Genomic DNA, 16,394 nt, shown 5'->3' on the forward strand with positions numbered 1-16,394 from the left:
CTCTTCCTTACCTACACTACCTCTAACTCCCCTGGTACTAAACCTGGGGTACTCACCGGTCGCTAATATACTAACCAGTCGCTAAGATACTTACCAGTCGCACAGATACTCACCAGTCGCAACGATACTCACCAGTCGCAAAGATTCTCACCAGTCGCAAAGATACTCAACAGTCGCAAAGATACTTGAATCAAAGATACTTGATCTTGAACCAGTGTGCCCATTCTCCCCTGACCTCTGACATCAACAAGGCATTTTCCTCCACACCACTGCCGTTTATTGGACATTTTCTCTTTTTTGGACCATTCTCTGTAAACCCTAGAGATGGTTGTGTGTGAAAATCCCAGTAGATCAATCGTTTTTGAAATACTCAGACCAGCCCATCTGGCACCGACAACCATGCCATGTTCAAAGTCACTTAAATCACCTTTCTTCCCCAATCTGATGCTCGGTTTTAACTTCAGCAAGTCGTCTTCACAACATTTAGATGCCTAAATGCATTGAGTTGCTGCCATGTAACTGGCTGATTAGCAATTTGTGTTACCAAGCAATTGAACAGGTGTACCTAATAAAGTGGCCTGTGAGTGTATGTGTAAAGCGCTGCGTACATTGACAGGGCAAAGTAATTGTAATTAATAAAATAAATGAGGGGAAGACTTCTCTTTGGTGAAATATCCTCTAACTTCCTGCCGCATCGTTGGGACAGGAAGTGAAGGGTGATTTCCCCATGTATACACATACGGCAAAAAAAAAAAAAAAAACGGGATTTTTGTCTTACCGTAAAATCTTTTTCTCTGATGTTCATTGATGGACACAGCTCCATATCTTCTTAGACCCTTGGAGAACAGCATAACCCAAAGGTCAAAGAATATATGGGACTGTGTTCGTCAATGAACATCAGAGAAAGGGATTTTTACGGTAAGACAAAAATCCTGTTTTCTCTTTCGTTCATTAACCTCCTCCCACCGGCGCTCTAGCCGAAAGACGGCTGCAGCGCGGGCTCTAATTTCCGGGAGGCCGTCTTTATACGGCCTCCCAGTAGCAGGCTCCCCGAGCACTCCCGCGAGCGGGCATCGGGGAAAATCTGTGTCAGCCGTGTCTCTTGGACACAGCCAATCACAGATCGTGGTAAATGGCCAATCACAGCGGCCATTTACCACGTGATCGGAACATCCAATGAGAGATTATCTCAAATTTAAACATATGAGATCATCTCTCATTGTCAGCTCTCTTCCTCACACAGAGACTGCAGTGTGAGGAAGAGGAGAGCCGATCAGACTCAGAGAAATGTAATCAGGGCACTGATCACCAGTAACTTGATTACACAAGAGGTAAATAAAATGCCATCAGTGCCCACAGTGCCCGCCATCAGTGTCCCCCATCAGTGCCCATAGTGCTGCCAGTCAGTGCCCATCAGTGCCTGCTCATCTAGGATCTGATGGGCACTGACTAGCAGCACTATGGGCACTGAGTGTGGGCACTGATGATGCTGCCAACCAGTGCCGCCCAACAGTGCTCATCAGTGCCACTCGTCAGTGTCCATCAGTGCCACCCATCAGTGTCCATCAGTGCCGCCTCTCAGTGCCCATCAGTGCCACCTCTCAGTGCCAGCAGTGCCACCTCTCAGTGCCCAGCAGTGCCACCTATCAGTGCTCATCAGTGCTGCCTATCAGTGCTCATCAGTGCCGCCTATCAGTGCGCATATTAGTACCTCCTCATCAGTGCCCATAAGTGCCACCTCATCAGTGCACATAAGTGCCACCTCATCAGTGCCCATCAGTGCAGCCTATCAGTGCCCATCAGTGCTGCCTCATCAGCGCACATCAGTGAAGGAGAAAAATTTATTTATTTTCAAAATTTACTCACAGAAAATAAGAAAAACTTTTTTTTTTTTTTCAAAATTTTCTCTTTTTTCTTTTTTTTTGTAAGAAATAAAAAACCCAGAGGTGATTAAATACTACCAAAAGAAAGCTCTATTTGTGTGAAAAATATGATAAAAATTTCATATGGGTACAGTGTAGCATGACCGCGCAATTGTCATTGAAAGCGTGAGAGCACTGAAAGCTGAAAATTGGCTTGGGCAGGAAGGGGGTGAAGGTGCCCGGTAGGCAAGTGGTTAACGGACACAGCTCCATATCTTCTTTGACCCTTGGAGAGCAGCATAACCCAAAGGTCAAAGAAGATAAGGAGCTGTGTCCGTCAATGAACCATAGAGAAAACTGGATTTTTGTCTTACCGTAAAATCCTTTTCTCTTAGGTTCACTGATGGACACAGCGCCAAATCTTCTTTGACCTTTGGGTTATGCTGCTCTCCAAGGGTCTAAGAAGATATGGACGAAAGAGAAAAACCCTTTTTGTACTCTACCACTAACCAAATCAAATTGTTCTGGCTATCTAAACACGTTGCTCTTCAATTTCTTCGTAGAGCAACATGTTCTACACAACATACCAATAAACCAGCTTTAGAGAAAGGTCGGGCAACCTATGTTACGTAATATGTAGTGATACGTGCGCTTTAAGACGACGCAGTACCCACGCACACGACGATTCACGCAAAGCACCGCTGACCAGGTATACACTATTTCACGCATGCTCAGTGCGAGGATCTGGCAATGCGCACGCTCAGTGGCACGCTGATGTCCAGCGCATGCTCAGTGCGGCGGGCCCGGCGCTGTGGTGGACGGCAAGATGATTATGGCGCTAAGTAAAACGTTTGGCCAGAAGCCGGTGAAATTTCAATTGGAGGAAGATGGGGATTTCTACATGATCGGCTCCGAGGTAAGGAGCGGGAAAGTCGAGCTTGTAGCTGCACAGGGCCCGCCAGGCTTTCTGTATGGAGAGCGAGGCCTGAGACAAAGAAAGCGGATGGGGGGACAATGATAAGAGTGTGGTGGGATGAGGAGAGGACAGACTCGGCATACAATACCCAGAAATGAATGAATGGTGTCAGTAAAAGGCGGCTTAGTCCTCCTTCACATTATTAACATGAGTTGCCAGTCCCAATTGTATTGCCCATAGCAGTCCTATCTGTGTGCTATCCCAATATGTATGTCTTCCTTATTCCACGAGTTGCAGCGATCGCCACATTGTGAATCGCACTGCTTTTCCCATCCTGCATGGTGATAAATCCCACTCCGGCCTTGTTTTCACTTACATTGCTGTTTGACGTGCGATCCGCGATCAGGTCGCTCTTCAGAGAGCGATAGGAGGTGTGGTATCGCTTCCTCACCGCCTGTTTAACCCCCTAAATACTAAACACATGCACTGCAGTTGTGTGGAGTGGCTGGGCGGCTGCATCGTGGCCCCCCCCCCCCCCCTTTTCACTTGAATGGGTCACACTCAGTGGGTAGTAATACTTGCCGAGCGCAACAGGGTATAATTGCTGCCATGGCATGTGTTCACTCTCAGCAGCAAAAGGGGATCTGTTGAGGGGCGGTAAAAACAGGGTTTTCCCACACCCCCAATCACAAGTGTAAATGAGCCATTTGTGTGTCAAGATGTTCGATTTATATTATAAATAACAGATATTTACATAGCGCTGATATACCCTGTTTCCCCTGAAAATTAGACCTACCCTGAATATAAGACCTACCCTGAAAATAAGACCTACTGTTATTTTCGGGGAGGGCTGCAATATAAGCTTTACCCTGAAAATAAGCCCTAGATTAGTGTCTGTAAAATCCTAGCATCCACTTTATTACGGTTTTATATAATGTCCAGGGTGTTTCTGTAACATAATAATGTGTAATACCTTCAGTACAGCACCGCTCGGCGCTCAGCTGATCCCCCGCTCTGCTCTCCTCCTCTTCTCATAGCTGTCAGCGGGGGAACTCAGCCCCTCCGCTCTGCAGTGTTCAGAGTGGGTCACGTAAGCGCAGAGTATTATAATTGTGTGAAATACCTTCTGTACAACTGTTAGCGGGGGAGAAGAGAAGGAAGAGCAGAGCTGGAGATCAGCTGAGCGGCGCTGTACCGAAGGTATTTCACGCGATTATAATCGGCCATCTGTGACCCCCCAGCGGGGGAGAAGACAAGGAGAGCAGAGCGGGGGATCAGCTTTGCTGCGCTGTACGGAAGGTATTTAACATTATTATATTACAGAAACACATTGGACATTATATAAAACAGTAATAGAGTGGATGCTAGAATTGTACAACCACTTTTACTAGGTACAGGCAGGGAGGGAGAAGACAGCAAATTACAGATGAGACCTACCCCGAAAATAAACCCTACTGTGTCTTTTGGTGCCAAAATTAATATAAGACCCGGTGTTCCGTGAAAAAACCATACCCGTGAGAAAACCATACCCTCGTCACTTCTGGTTCCTCTACGGAGGGTATGGATTTCTCACGGTAGTTAAACTTGCGGCGGGTACATTAAAACCCTTCGGGTGCAACATAAATCATGTCCTCTCCTATCGCTGTAACATCCCTCATCTCCGGTAATAAATATAAAAGCGCATCACGGAGCCGCGATCGCCGTCACATTTACGTCTCATACACCCGCCGCCGCTTTTATATTTATTACTGGAGATGAGGGAAGTTACAGCGATAGGAGAGGACATGATTTATGCGCACTTCTCAAATTCTTTCTTCTTCAATCACGTATCCGGGGCTCTGAGCATGCGCACTACTGCGCTGCTCAGCTGTTTCAGACCGGAAGTGACGAGGGTATGGTTTCTTCACGGGGTATGGTTTTTTAACGTTACACCGGGCTTATTTTCGAGGAAACACGGTATATATTTAATCTCCCCGCGTGGGAGTGACGTCACGTTGCTCCAGCCTGTAGCACAGCTGGAGTCCGTGGACCCGAAAGGCAGACGGGTGAAGATGAATGCAGCCTCCAGCAGTGACGACGGCTTCATTTGGAGGGAAGTGTCACATAAAGTGCAAATATGCGATGCATACTAGCACATTATGCCTTTTTACTTTTCAGGTAACTGAATTAAAAAAAAAAAATCACTGACTTTCTCTTTAAGTCCTCATGCACAGTGAGTTCCAACATGGTAGCCTACATGTATTAGCCCTGCATACTTCCGCCCTCAATACCAGAAGCAAAGCTCTAAAGAGTTAACACCAACACAACAGCCCATTCTACTGACGGGCTTAGTAGTACTTACAACTGTCTTTGGTGTGAAGGCGGTACTTTCTCACCTTATTATACGATTGGATTTGCCTAAGCTTCCCACCCTGGTAGCTAGTTGTTGGCCTATCGCATATATGCTGCCATGTTGGCACCAGCGAAATTGTATCAAGTACTTACCATAATTTTCCTTTCCTGTCGCCAAACAGCATTCTAAAACCTCCCGCTTTGTTCCTAGCGATGTGAGGAAATAGGCTGTTGTGTGAGCGTTAACTCTTTATACCTTTGCACTGGTCCTGTGGGCAGAAGTAGGTAGGGCTACTATCACATGTTTGCTGCCATAGGTTGGCGCAAGGAAAGGAAAATTATGGTAAGTATTTGATAAAATTTTTCTTTTATCTCCTGACAGTAGAGCTGCTTAAAAATGGTAAAAACCAAGTTTTTGCACACACGTTTATGCACATTTGGTGTTGATGTACGCTATTGGCCAGAATAATTAGATTTATTCTGACCATTGGAATGCATTAACACGCAAACGTACTTAAACACATCTATAGTTAACATGTGTTTATGCGCTGTCTAAATTTTTTGCCAAAATGCTCTCCTGAACGCACTGGTGATGTCGTTTTTTAGCCTATAAGGCTCCGTTTCCACTGTTGCGACTTGCTGTGCGACTTGACACATGTCAAGTCGCACAGCAAGTCAAGTCATTCATTTCCATTTGGCCCGTTCTAACTGCCGCGACTTGAGTTGCGGTGACTTGAAAAGTAGTTTGTGCACTACTTTTGGGCCGACTTCAGTGCGACTTCCTTCTATAATGAGGTACAAGTCGCACTGAAAGCCGCGAACAAGTTACACTACAGTCGCGCTAGAAGTAGCACGACTCTGTAGCCGCAGCAGTGGAAACGAAGCCTAAGGGCTCTTCTAAAATGCCTGTAAATGCATGTGTGCGCATGGACACACAGGCTAACATATATGTGCGTTTATAGGCTGAGAAAACAGGGCCATGTTTACCATGGTGTAGCATCCCCTCTTTTAACAACACTTTGCAAATGTCTGGGAACAGACACCACTTGCTGGAGTTTTGGGAGAGGAATGTTGTCCCATTCTTGCTATATAGGTTTCTTCTTACTGCTTTAAAGTATAACTAAAGGCAAAACTTCTTTTTTTATAGTTTTGGCTAGAGAGGAGCGGTATCAGAACCCCTGTCATTTTTTTTTTGCTGTCTGTGCCTCCGTTAGGGAGATTCACCCTCTCTTTGTCCTGTTTACCATTATCATTAAAGTAAAAGAAATTACTTACATTTTGGGTTGTCTCCAGAAAATAGCGGGGAAATCTTCCAACGGGGACACTAGTTCTGGTGACCTGGGGGGACCTCAAAGAATTCCCTTAAAGTGGAGTTCCACCCTATTTTTATACTTGCCTCCATCTTCTCGCTCCGGGTCACCTGAAAAAGAAATGGATAATCGCGTATTTTTTTTTTTTTTTACTTACCTCGTAGCGAAGAAAATATACTTGCCTTACTTCCTTCTTCCTCCTTCCTCGGCCGCGGCCCGTCGTCACTTCCTGGCTCTGCAATGATTCCTGGGAGCTGGACGTCATAGCTCCCAGGGATCATTGCGCCTGCACCGGCCCCGACGTCAGTTCCGGGTCGCGCGCGTCATCCCCTTCTAAACAGCTTCTGGGCATGCCCAGAAGCTGTGGAGGGATGACGCGCACGACCCGGAAGTGACGTCGGGGCCGGCGCAGAGCATCGTGGGACCAAAGAAGGCGGAAGAAGACGCCGAAGAGGGCGCGCTGGCTTCAAGCTGCCCACATCTGAGATGGCAGCGCTGGACAAGATGTTTGCAAGTTAAGTATTTGTCCTAACAGGTAAGTGCAACCCGGGACAGATCAGAGGCTAGCCATTGTGGAATGCACTAGCCCTGACTGTCCCGGGGGTATTAAAAAAAAAAAAAAAAAAAAAAATACAGGGTGGAACTCCGCTTTAATTTGCAGGGATTTCCTCTCACTTCCTGTTTGGCTATGGGACAGGAAGTGAAGAGAAACCTTCACAGTGGGACACAGATGGCAAAAAAAAAATACAACTGACGGGTCAAAAAAAAAGGAACATGTTTTGTCTATAGTTCCACTTTAAGCTGGTCATACATGGATTTAAAATTGAATCCATGCATAGGCATCCAGGTTGTAGAGAAGATGATCAACTTCTCTACAACCAGCCTGTCAGGTTTCTTCCTGAACAATCAGTATCACTGGCTCTAACCAGCAGCACTGATCAGTGTATTCTGACTGCAAGGAAGGTTCCCGCCTATCGCAATACAATAGCACAGCTGGGAGGGTTCAAAATGTGTAGACAGTTGGAATCTTTTTTTTTTTTTTTTTTTTTCAAGCCATTGTATTATAATAAAATAAAAAAAAAAAGGGGGGGGTGGCTTGCACCCTTTGGGAGGGGACCAATGTACACCCTACACTTTTGGTTCACTTTGTAGTTTTGTTTTTGCGTACCACGGGCTCAAACGGAAAAAAAAAAAGTGTGTGAGATGGGGTCCTTAGATTGTAAGCAGGAACTGATGTGAATGTGCGATATGTAAAAGAAATTACTCAAATTTTGGGTTGTCCCCAGAAAATAGTGAGGAAATCTTCCAACGGGGACACTAGTTCTGGTGACATGGGGGTCCCCAAGGAATACCCTGTTTGGTACGGGACAGGAAGTGAAGAGAAATCTCTACAATGGGACACAGGTGGCGAAACAAAATCTGACAGGGTTTATAACCCTCCCTTACACTATCCAAAAAAAAAAGTTTTGCCTATAGTTCTACTCTAACAGCCATTGGTTGTCTGTTATATTTTTTGTTTTAAGATGCACCAAATATTTTCAATTGTTAAAAGGTCTGGACTGCAGGCAGGCCATTTAAAGTTCCCAGACTCTATTAAGAAGCCATGCTGGATTACATCTTTCAGCATTTATGGTGCCTTTTCCAGATGTGCAAGCTTCCCATTCCATACACACTAATGCATCCCCATACCATCAGATACAGGCTTTTGAACTGAGCACTGATAACAACCCAGGAGGTTCTTCTTTTTAGTCTGGAGGACGTGGCACCCATGGTTGCCAAAAAAGAATGTCAAATTTTAATTCATTTTACCACAAAACAGGTTTCCACTTTTTAACAAACCATTTTAAATTGGCTTTTGCCCAGAGATTATGGCAGCGTTTCTGGATCATGTTCAGATCTGGTTTCTTTTGCATGTTAAAGCTGTACCTTGTATTTTTGGATGGCATGGGGAGCTGTGTTCGGACAGGGATTTTTTCAAGTATCCATGAGCAGCCTATGCAAGTGATGTCCATCACAGAATCATGCCTGTTTTTTAATGCAGTGCATTGAGAACCCGATGATCGCAAGCATGCAGTATTGCTTTTTAGCCTTGTCCCTTGCGTACAGAGATTTCTCCAGATTCTTGGAATCTTTTGATATACTGCATTTGCAATTTTACCTTAGGTGATTCTGATATTCGATATTCCATTTTTTAGATGCAGTTTTTCAGATTGTTGAACCTCTGCCCATGTTCACTTCTGAGACACTGATTCTCTAAGATGTTCTTTTTATAGCCACTCATGTTACTGACCTGTTGCTAATTAACATATTTAGTTGCTAATTGACCTAATTAACCTATTCAGCTCTTCCTTGGTAGTACCGCTTAGCCAGCTTTTTGTTGCTCTGTCCCAACTTTTTTCAGACATGTTACTGCCATCAATTTCAAAATTACCGTTATTTGTTTTAAAAGTGGTACATTTTTTCTCAGTTTTAAAATATGAAATATTTTCTGTAGTGAATAAAATATGGGTTTATGAGATTTGCAAATGATTGTGTTCTGTTTTTATGTAGGATTTACATTGCATCCCAAGTCTTGGGGTTGTACTGCTTTTCTAACTTAGGCTTCAGAGCATTTGCAGTCACTGACCTGGAACAAGTATGTCAGGAGTCCTGATCTGCATATTTGCTCTGGGTTAGTGACTCCACTTAGTGATCAATCTGGCAGCCACCAAAGTCTGGACTCTTGTCCTGCATGCCTATTCTAACTCGTGGTGAAAAATGGATACAGATGACAGCCTTGGACCCTGGCATTTTTATAACAAATCGGGGATGGCACCTTCCATAATTTATACTGAGACAGATTTACTTTAGTGGTTTTCAGAGGCACATTATATGGGATATATAATGGGGGGTTAAGATGTCTCCCCGATACCTGCTATTGCTTGATGCTTCTGTCTGTGGTTAGGGTTTTTATGCAAGTTACTGTCGCTGAATGTTTCTAAAGTGATAAATATATTTTTCTTTATAGGTGGGAAATTACCTGCGCATGTTTAGGGGTTCACTGTATAAAAGGTACCCTTCTCTCTGGAGACGCTTGGCCACTGTTGAAGAAAGGAAGAAGATTGTAGCCTCCTCACATGGGAAGAAATGTAAATACTGTTTTTTTTTTTTTTAATGGTTTTCTGGATTTTTAACCACTTCCCGACCACCCACTGCCTTTTTACTGCGGCTGGGTGGCTCGCCTGCGCAAACCGACGTAGACCTACGTCGGTCACACACGGGAAGCTAGGGGGCACGGAAGATGATGCACGGGTCAGGCGGTTCCGATTGCTGCCTGACACCCGCGATCACTCCCTGCTGAGAGAGGACGGTCAGCTGTTGTAAACACAGCTGACCGTTTTTCTCCCTGAAATTATCACAGAGCTCATGTGATACTTCTATATAGGATCACATGTGTCTATAGGCATTTCACTAGGCATGCCCCCCCCCCCCCCCCACACACACACAGTTGGAATCACTCCCCCAGGCTCACATTTAACCCATTGATCATCCAAAGGGTTAACCCCTTCCCTGCCAGTGTCATTATTACAGTAACAGTGCATATTTTTTAGCACTGATTACTGTAGTAATGTCACTAGTACCCCCAAAAATGTCAGTTAGGGGTCCGATCTGTCCGCCACAATGTCGCAGTCCCGCAAAAAATCACAGATCGCCGCCATTACTAGTAAAAAAAATAAATAAAAATTACAAATCTTTCCCGTAGTAGACGCGATAACTTTTGCGCAAACCAATCGAAATACGCTTATTGCGATTTTTACCAAAAATATGTAGCAGAAAACAAATTGGCCTAAAATGTTAAATTTTGGTTTTTAAATGTTTTTTTTTTTTTTCCCCAAAATTGTTGCTCTTTTTTTGTTTATAGCGCAAAAAATAAAATCGCACAGGTGATCAAATACCACCAAATGAAAGCTCTATTTGTGGGGAAAAAAGTACATCAATTTTATTTGGGTACATCGTCGCATGACTGCGCAATTGTCCGTTAAATTAACGCAGTGCCGAATTGCAAAATAGGACCTAGTCATTAAGGGGGCAAATCCTTTTGGTCTTAAAGTGGTTAATACTTGACACAGACTTTCAGATACTTTAAAAAGTTTATTCCACTCTCCCCACAGTATTTATACAAAACTCTATAGTAACATCATAAATGCTTCCATTTCTTTTTGAATCCTCCAAATTCTTAGGCCTTGGTCATGAGGTCTGTGCTGAAGGAGTTTGAAACAGTGATGGACAGGACTGGACAGTTAGCAGCTTTGTCTTGACAGTTTCTCTTTTAGCAGAAAAGTGGACAGAGACACTCGATGATTTAAGGACAAAGCTAGATGTTTTAGATGCCTGTGTTGAACCTTGTTTTAAATTATTAACCTCTGTTTTAGTAGTTAGTAATCATTATGGGAAAGTGGTATTATTGTTGCATGATCTATGGCAGGTTGGAATATTGATGACTGAGGCAGCTTAAGGCTGAACTGAAGCTTCTGATACACTTCAAACTATGTCCCTCTGTGACGGAGGTGTAGGTGGGACAGAACACACGCAGAGGGTAGGAGTGTACACAAGACATTTATTGAACGGCAGGGAGTGGGCGCTCAGCCGGATAGCAGAAATTTTGGACTAACAATTGTCAGTAACACAGGGATGGCAGAGTTCTGGCAGGTAAAGGGTTAATCCTTACACAGGACCGGGCACACAACGTGCATGCCAGCATTCTGGCAGGCAAAGGGGTTAATCCACTCTCAGGCCTGGCACAGGGCAGGGCTGGCAGAGGTCTGACAGGCAAAGAGTTAAAGGAGTTGTAAAGTCAGGTTTTTTTTATCTTAATACATTCTATGCATTAGGATTAAAAAGCCTTCTGTGTGTAGCAGCCCCCCTATTATTTACCTAAGCCCCATCTCTATCCAGCGATGTCTACAAGTCCCTTGGGCGTATGGGTCTCTCCTTCTGCTAAAACACAGCAGCGGCTGTGGATACACAGAGCTGCAGCTCGGGTGCCCCCCATAGCAAGCTGCTGGCTGTGGGGGCACTTAACATGAGGAAGGGACCAGCAACAGCAAAGAAGAACCCAAGATTAGAAGGATTTGGGCTGCCTTGTGTAAAACCAACTACACAGAGGAGGTAAGTTTAACATGTTTGTTATTTAAAAAAAAAAAAAAAATACAAGACTTTACAATCACTTTAATCGGCTCACAGGACTAGCACACGGCAGTGATGGCAGAGTGCTGGCAGGCTTGCTGGATCTGGGAAGTGAGAAAAGGTGCTGGATGAGTCTGTGGGGTCTGACCTGCAGTCCAGGACCCCTCACAGCCAGTGGAGTGAGGGGGGAGAGAGCAGGACTGCCAGTGCCCGGGCCCCGCTCCGGTATTTATCCCTGGAGCTGGTGTCCAGCCAACCCATGGCTTGGTGTTGGGTAGCCCAGGAAACAAGGTCCATGTCGGTCCCGCACAGGGAGCATGGCCTTTGTCCCAAGTGGGCACAGAGATCGAAAAGGGTGGGTTCTCGCTGTGCCTATGGGGAAAGGAGGGGGCGCGTGTAGTGCCGGTCATATGACCTGCATGTGGGGGAATCCACATGCAGGAGGTAGACTGCTCGGCCGGGAGAGCAGGCTGTGCGTGCAGCAGGGGAGCAGCTCCTTGGCATCCAGCACACGGGCGATGTGAGCTACAGGTGCATCTATTAAAATTAGAATATCAAAGTTCTTTTATTTCAGTAATTCAATTCGAAAAGTTAAATTAATATATTTTAGATATGTTACACACAAAGTGATATATTTCAAGTATTTATTTATTTTGATGATTATGGCTTACAGCTAGTAAACTCAAAATTCAGTATCTCAGAAAATTAAAAAAAAAAGGATTTTTAATACAGAAATGTTGGCTTACTGAAGTATGTCCATGTACAGTATAGTATGCACTCAATACTTGTTCAAGGCTCCTTTTGCGTGAATTACTGCATCAATACGGTGTGGCATGGAGGTGATCAGCCTGTGACACTGCTGAGGTGTTATGGAAGTCCAGGTTGCTTTGATAGTGGCTTTCAGCTCGTCTGCATTGTTAGGTCTGGTGTCTCTCATCTTCCTCTTGACAATACCCCACAGACTATGGGACCTTGATTTTCAAATAAAATGCACATTTTTCCACAGTCCGTGAGGATTTGGGGAGCCATGTCATCTGCTGGTGTTGGTCAACTGTGTTTTATCAAGTCCAAAGTCAGTGCTGCCCTCTACCAGGAAATTCCCTCTGATGACCAGCTTTATGGAGATGCGGATTTCATTTTCCAGCAGGACTTGGCACCGCCCACACTGCCAAAAGTACCAATACCTGGTTTAATGATCATGGTATCGCTGTGCTTGATTGGCCAGCAAACTCGCCTGACTTAAACCCCATAGAGAATCTATGTGGGGTATTGTCAAGAGGAAGATGGCAAAAATTCAGATGAGCTGAAGGACGCTAACAATGCAACCTGGGCTTCCATATTGCCTCGCCGCATTGATGCAGTAATTCGTACAAAAGGAGCCCCCACCAAGTATTGAGTGCATACTATATTGTACATGGACATAGTTTTCAGTAAGCCAACATTTCTGTATTAAAAACCTTTTTATTTTTTATGCTATTTATGTAATAATCTAATTTTCTGAGATACTCAATTTGGGGTTTTCATTAGCTGTAAGCCATAATCATCAGTTAAAAGAAAGATAAGCTTGAAATAGATCACTCTGTGTGTAAGGCATCCATATAAAATGAGTTTCACTTTAATTGAATTACTGAAATTACCTTTTTGCTGATATTCTAATTTTTTGAGATGCACCTGTATGGTCAAACGATGGAGTGGCAGTGGGGAAGTCTATGCTGGGGGGGCAGAGCTTTGGTTGCAGGGAAAGAGGGAAGGGGGGGCAGAGACTGTGACAGCCTCACTAACATGTGAAGCTGCTGGATGTGCGGCATAAAGTGTATGTAGTTGAAGCTACGTACAGCAGTGGTCCTCAACTCTGGTCCTCAGGGCTCACTAACAGGCCAGATTTTAAGTATTACCTTGGGGAGATGCAGACTAGAGTACTGCAATCACTGAGCAGCAAATGAGATCACCTGGGATGTATCTCAGTTATCTTGCAAACCTGGCCTGTTAGTGGGCCCTGTAGGCCAGGGTTGAGGACCAGTGACGTACAGCATACTGCACTGTGTTCCGGGTGGGAGCCGAGACCTCCTGTCTCATACCTGGAAAACAGAGTCTATCACAGAGCTCAGCCATTTAGAGAAAGCAATGAATACAAAGCTTCCTCTGATTTATTGGCTGAGTCAGAGATTGTGACAGCCCACCTCTCTGACTCGGCCAATCAGAGCAAGCTTTGTATTCATTGCTAGAATACATTGCTGTCTCTAAATGGCTGAGCTCCATGATAGACTCTACTGTGTTCTAGGTATGAGACAGGAGGTCTCTGCTCCCACCCGGAACACAGTGCAGTATGCTGTATGTAGCCTCAGCTACATACAGTTTATACCGCACATCCAGCAGCCTCACATGTTAGTGAGGCTGTCACAGTCCAGCGGCCACATGGGTTATTGAGGGACATGGTTTGTTTGGGCCAAGTGTGTCCAAAGCTGGAGTTCAGCTTTAAAGAACATATTGCACCAATATCTGTCATTTATTTTCTAGCAATTTTAGTCAGGTTATACTCATGCTGTGCCCTAGTCAGCACAGCATTGTCAGAGATTCTACCTATAAAGCACAAAAAAAGCATTCGCCTGGGATAAAAACATTTTGTATTGTACATCCGGGGCCCTGGAAATTCTATGTGACATCAGGTGGTTCAAAAGGCAGGACATTTTTTACCTTAAAGTGATATTAAACCCAAAACCATCAGAGTAGTAATATTGGTATAATCTGGGCAATTTACATGGAAGAAAAAAAATCTTATTATTGGAATCTGATGTAATTCCTGTAACACTGAGGTGGCAACTGTTCAAATAGATTATTGGATGACTCCCTCCCTTGTTATGATTATTACTTAGATCATGGATACACAACATTAGCTACTAGTGTTACTCTACTGAAAGCTTCAGAAGTTGAAGAGATCCTCGATGGGAACGATGAGAAATACAAAGCTGTTTCCATTAGCACAGAACCTCCAACCTACCTCAGGTACGTTAATAAGTATTAATCTATTAAAGATTTCTAATTTTGTGTAATTGCCTTCTCGCTTGTGGGAGATTGTCGTATACCTTGACACCATCTGAACCAAATAGTTTATCTTGGTCTTATCAGACCACAGGACCTAGTTCGAGTAATACATGGCCTTAAGCCCCGTACACACGTACCGATCGTCGGCTGAACGATCGGCCGTCTTTTGTCCAGGGCTGTCGTGTCTGTTGAAAACTGCAAAAGACTGCACACGAATTTTGTCGACCAACAGCCGACTGCAGAAGTGATGTCAAGTGATGGTTAACTTTCCTTGTCTTTTTTTCTTTTCTGAGCATGCCCAGTCTTGCAAATCTGCTGTCTGTCGGCCGAATTCTGTACTGACTGGCGAACTATCGGCCGTTCCGGTGTTGGCCAACAAAAATTTTAATGCTTGCACGACAGTTTCTGTTCGGCCGAAAATGCGCTGTCGGCTGTCGGAAGCATCATAATAACAAGCCTACAATCGGCCGAATATTTACAGCCGACAGTCGGTACGTGTGTACGGGGCTTTCGTCTGCTTTTCTTCAGCAAACTGTTTGCGTATCATCTTTAGAAGAGGCTTCTTTCTGGGACGACAACCATGCAGACCAATTTGATGCAGTGTGCACAGTATGGTCTGAGCACTGAGAGGCTGACCCCCCCCCACACCCCTTCAACCTCTGCAGCAATGCTGGCAGCACTCATACGTCTTATTTCCCAAAGACAACCTCTGGATATGACGCTGAGCACATGCACTCAACTCCTTTGGTCTACCATGGCGAGGCCTGTTTTGAGTGGAACCTGTCCTGTTAAACGACTGCATGGTCTTGGCCACCGTGCTGCAGCTCAGTTTAAGGGTCTTGGTAATCTTAGCCTAGGCCATCTTTATGGAGAGCAACAATTCTTTTTTTTTAGATCCTCAGAGTTCTTTGCCATTTTGAACTTCAGGTGACCAGTATGAGAGAGTGAGAGCGATAACACCAAATTTAACACACCTGCTCCCCATTCACACCTGAGACCTTGTAACACTAACGAGTCACATGACACCCAGGAGGGAAAATGGCTAATTGAGCCCAATTTAGACATGTTCACTTAGGGGTATACTCAATTTTGTTGCCAGCAGTTTAGACATTAATGGCTGTGTGTTGAGTTATTTTGAGGGGACAGCAAATTTACACTGTTATACAAGCTGTACACTCACTACTTTACATTGTAGCAAAGTATCATTTCTTCAGTGTTTTCACATGAAAAGATGTAAAAGAAATATTGACAAAAATGTGAGGGGTGTACTCACTTTTGTGAGATAATGTATATAATCTATTCTCCTATTGAAAAAAAAAAAAAGTATTCTATTTGTTTTATTTCTAGGGAACAAAAAGCAAAGCGAAACAGCCAGTGGGTTCCAACACTGCCCAACAGCTCCCATCACTTAGATGCTGTGCCCTGTTCGACTACTATTAACAGAAATCGTTTGGGTCGTGACAAGAAGAGGACTTTCCCTCTCTGGTGAGAACTTTACTTCTGTGCCATTGCACTGTAGATTTTACTTTCTAATGATACAATGCTGTTCTATCTCTGGGTATGTACTAGTTAATCTTAAACCTTAGAATGATGAGACTATAGAATGGTTTTGAACAGAATATGTGATGGGTAGGCTTAAACATTTAAAATATTTTTCTTTTAGGCAGATGAGTATAGAATAATGCATATTAACCACTTTGAACCCATGGTATGTATGTGAGCCGCATAGACTGCTAGAATGTGTAGTGCTGTGAGCACTGGCTGGGA

The 16,394-nt window shown here is 44.3% G+C and overlaps 1 protein-coding gene across 1 annotated transcript in view; it reads left to right on the forward strand.

The window, feature by feature from the left end:
• The first annotated feature begins 2,632 nt into the window (after nt 1-2,632).
• SMARCB1 (SWI/SNF related BAF chromatin remodeling complex subunit B1) overlaps nt 2,633-16,394 on the forward strand; it is a 38,670-nt gene continuing 24,908 nt past the window's right edge. Inside the window, 5 exon segments of the mRNA XM_082252826.1 lie at nt 2,633-2,674; nt 2,677-2,778; nt 9,427-9,547; nt 14,459-14,588; nt 15,975-16,112. Coding sequence (XP_082108952.1) covers nt 2,648-2,674; nt 2,677-2,778; nt 9,427-9,547; nt 14,459-14,588; nt 15,975-16,112 — 518 coding nt within the window. The 5' untranslated portion in view covers nt 2,633-2,647.

This window comes from Pelophylax lessonae, assembly GCF_965119305.1.
Source record: "Pelophylax lessonae genome assembly, chromosome: 1".
NCBI lineage: Eukaryota > Metazoa > Chordata > Amphibia > Anura > Ranidae > Pelophylax > Pelophylax lessonae.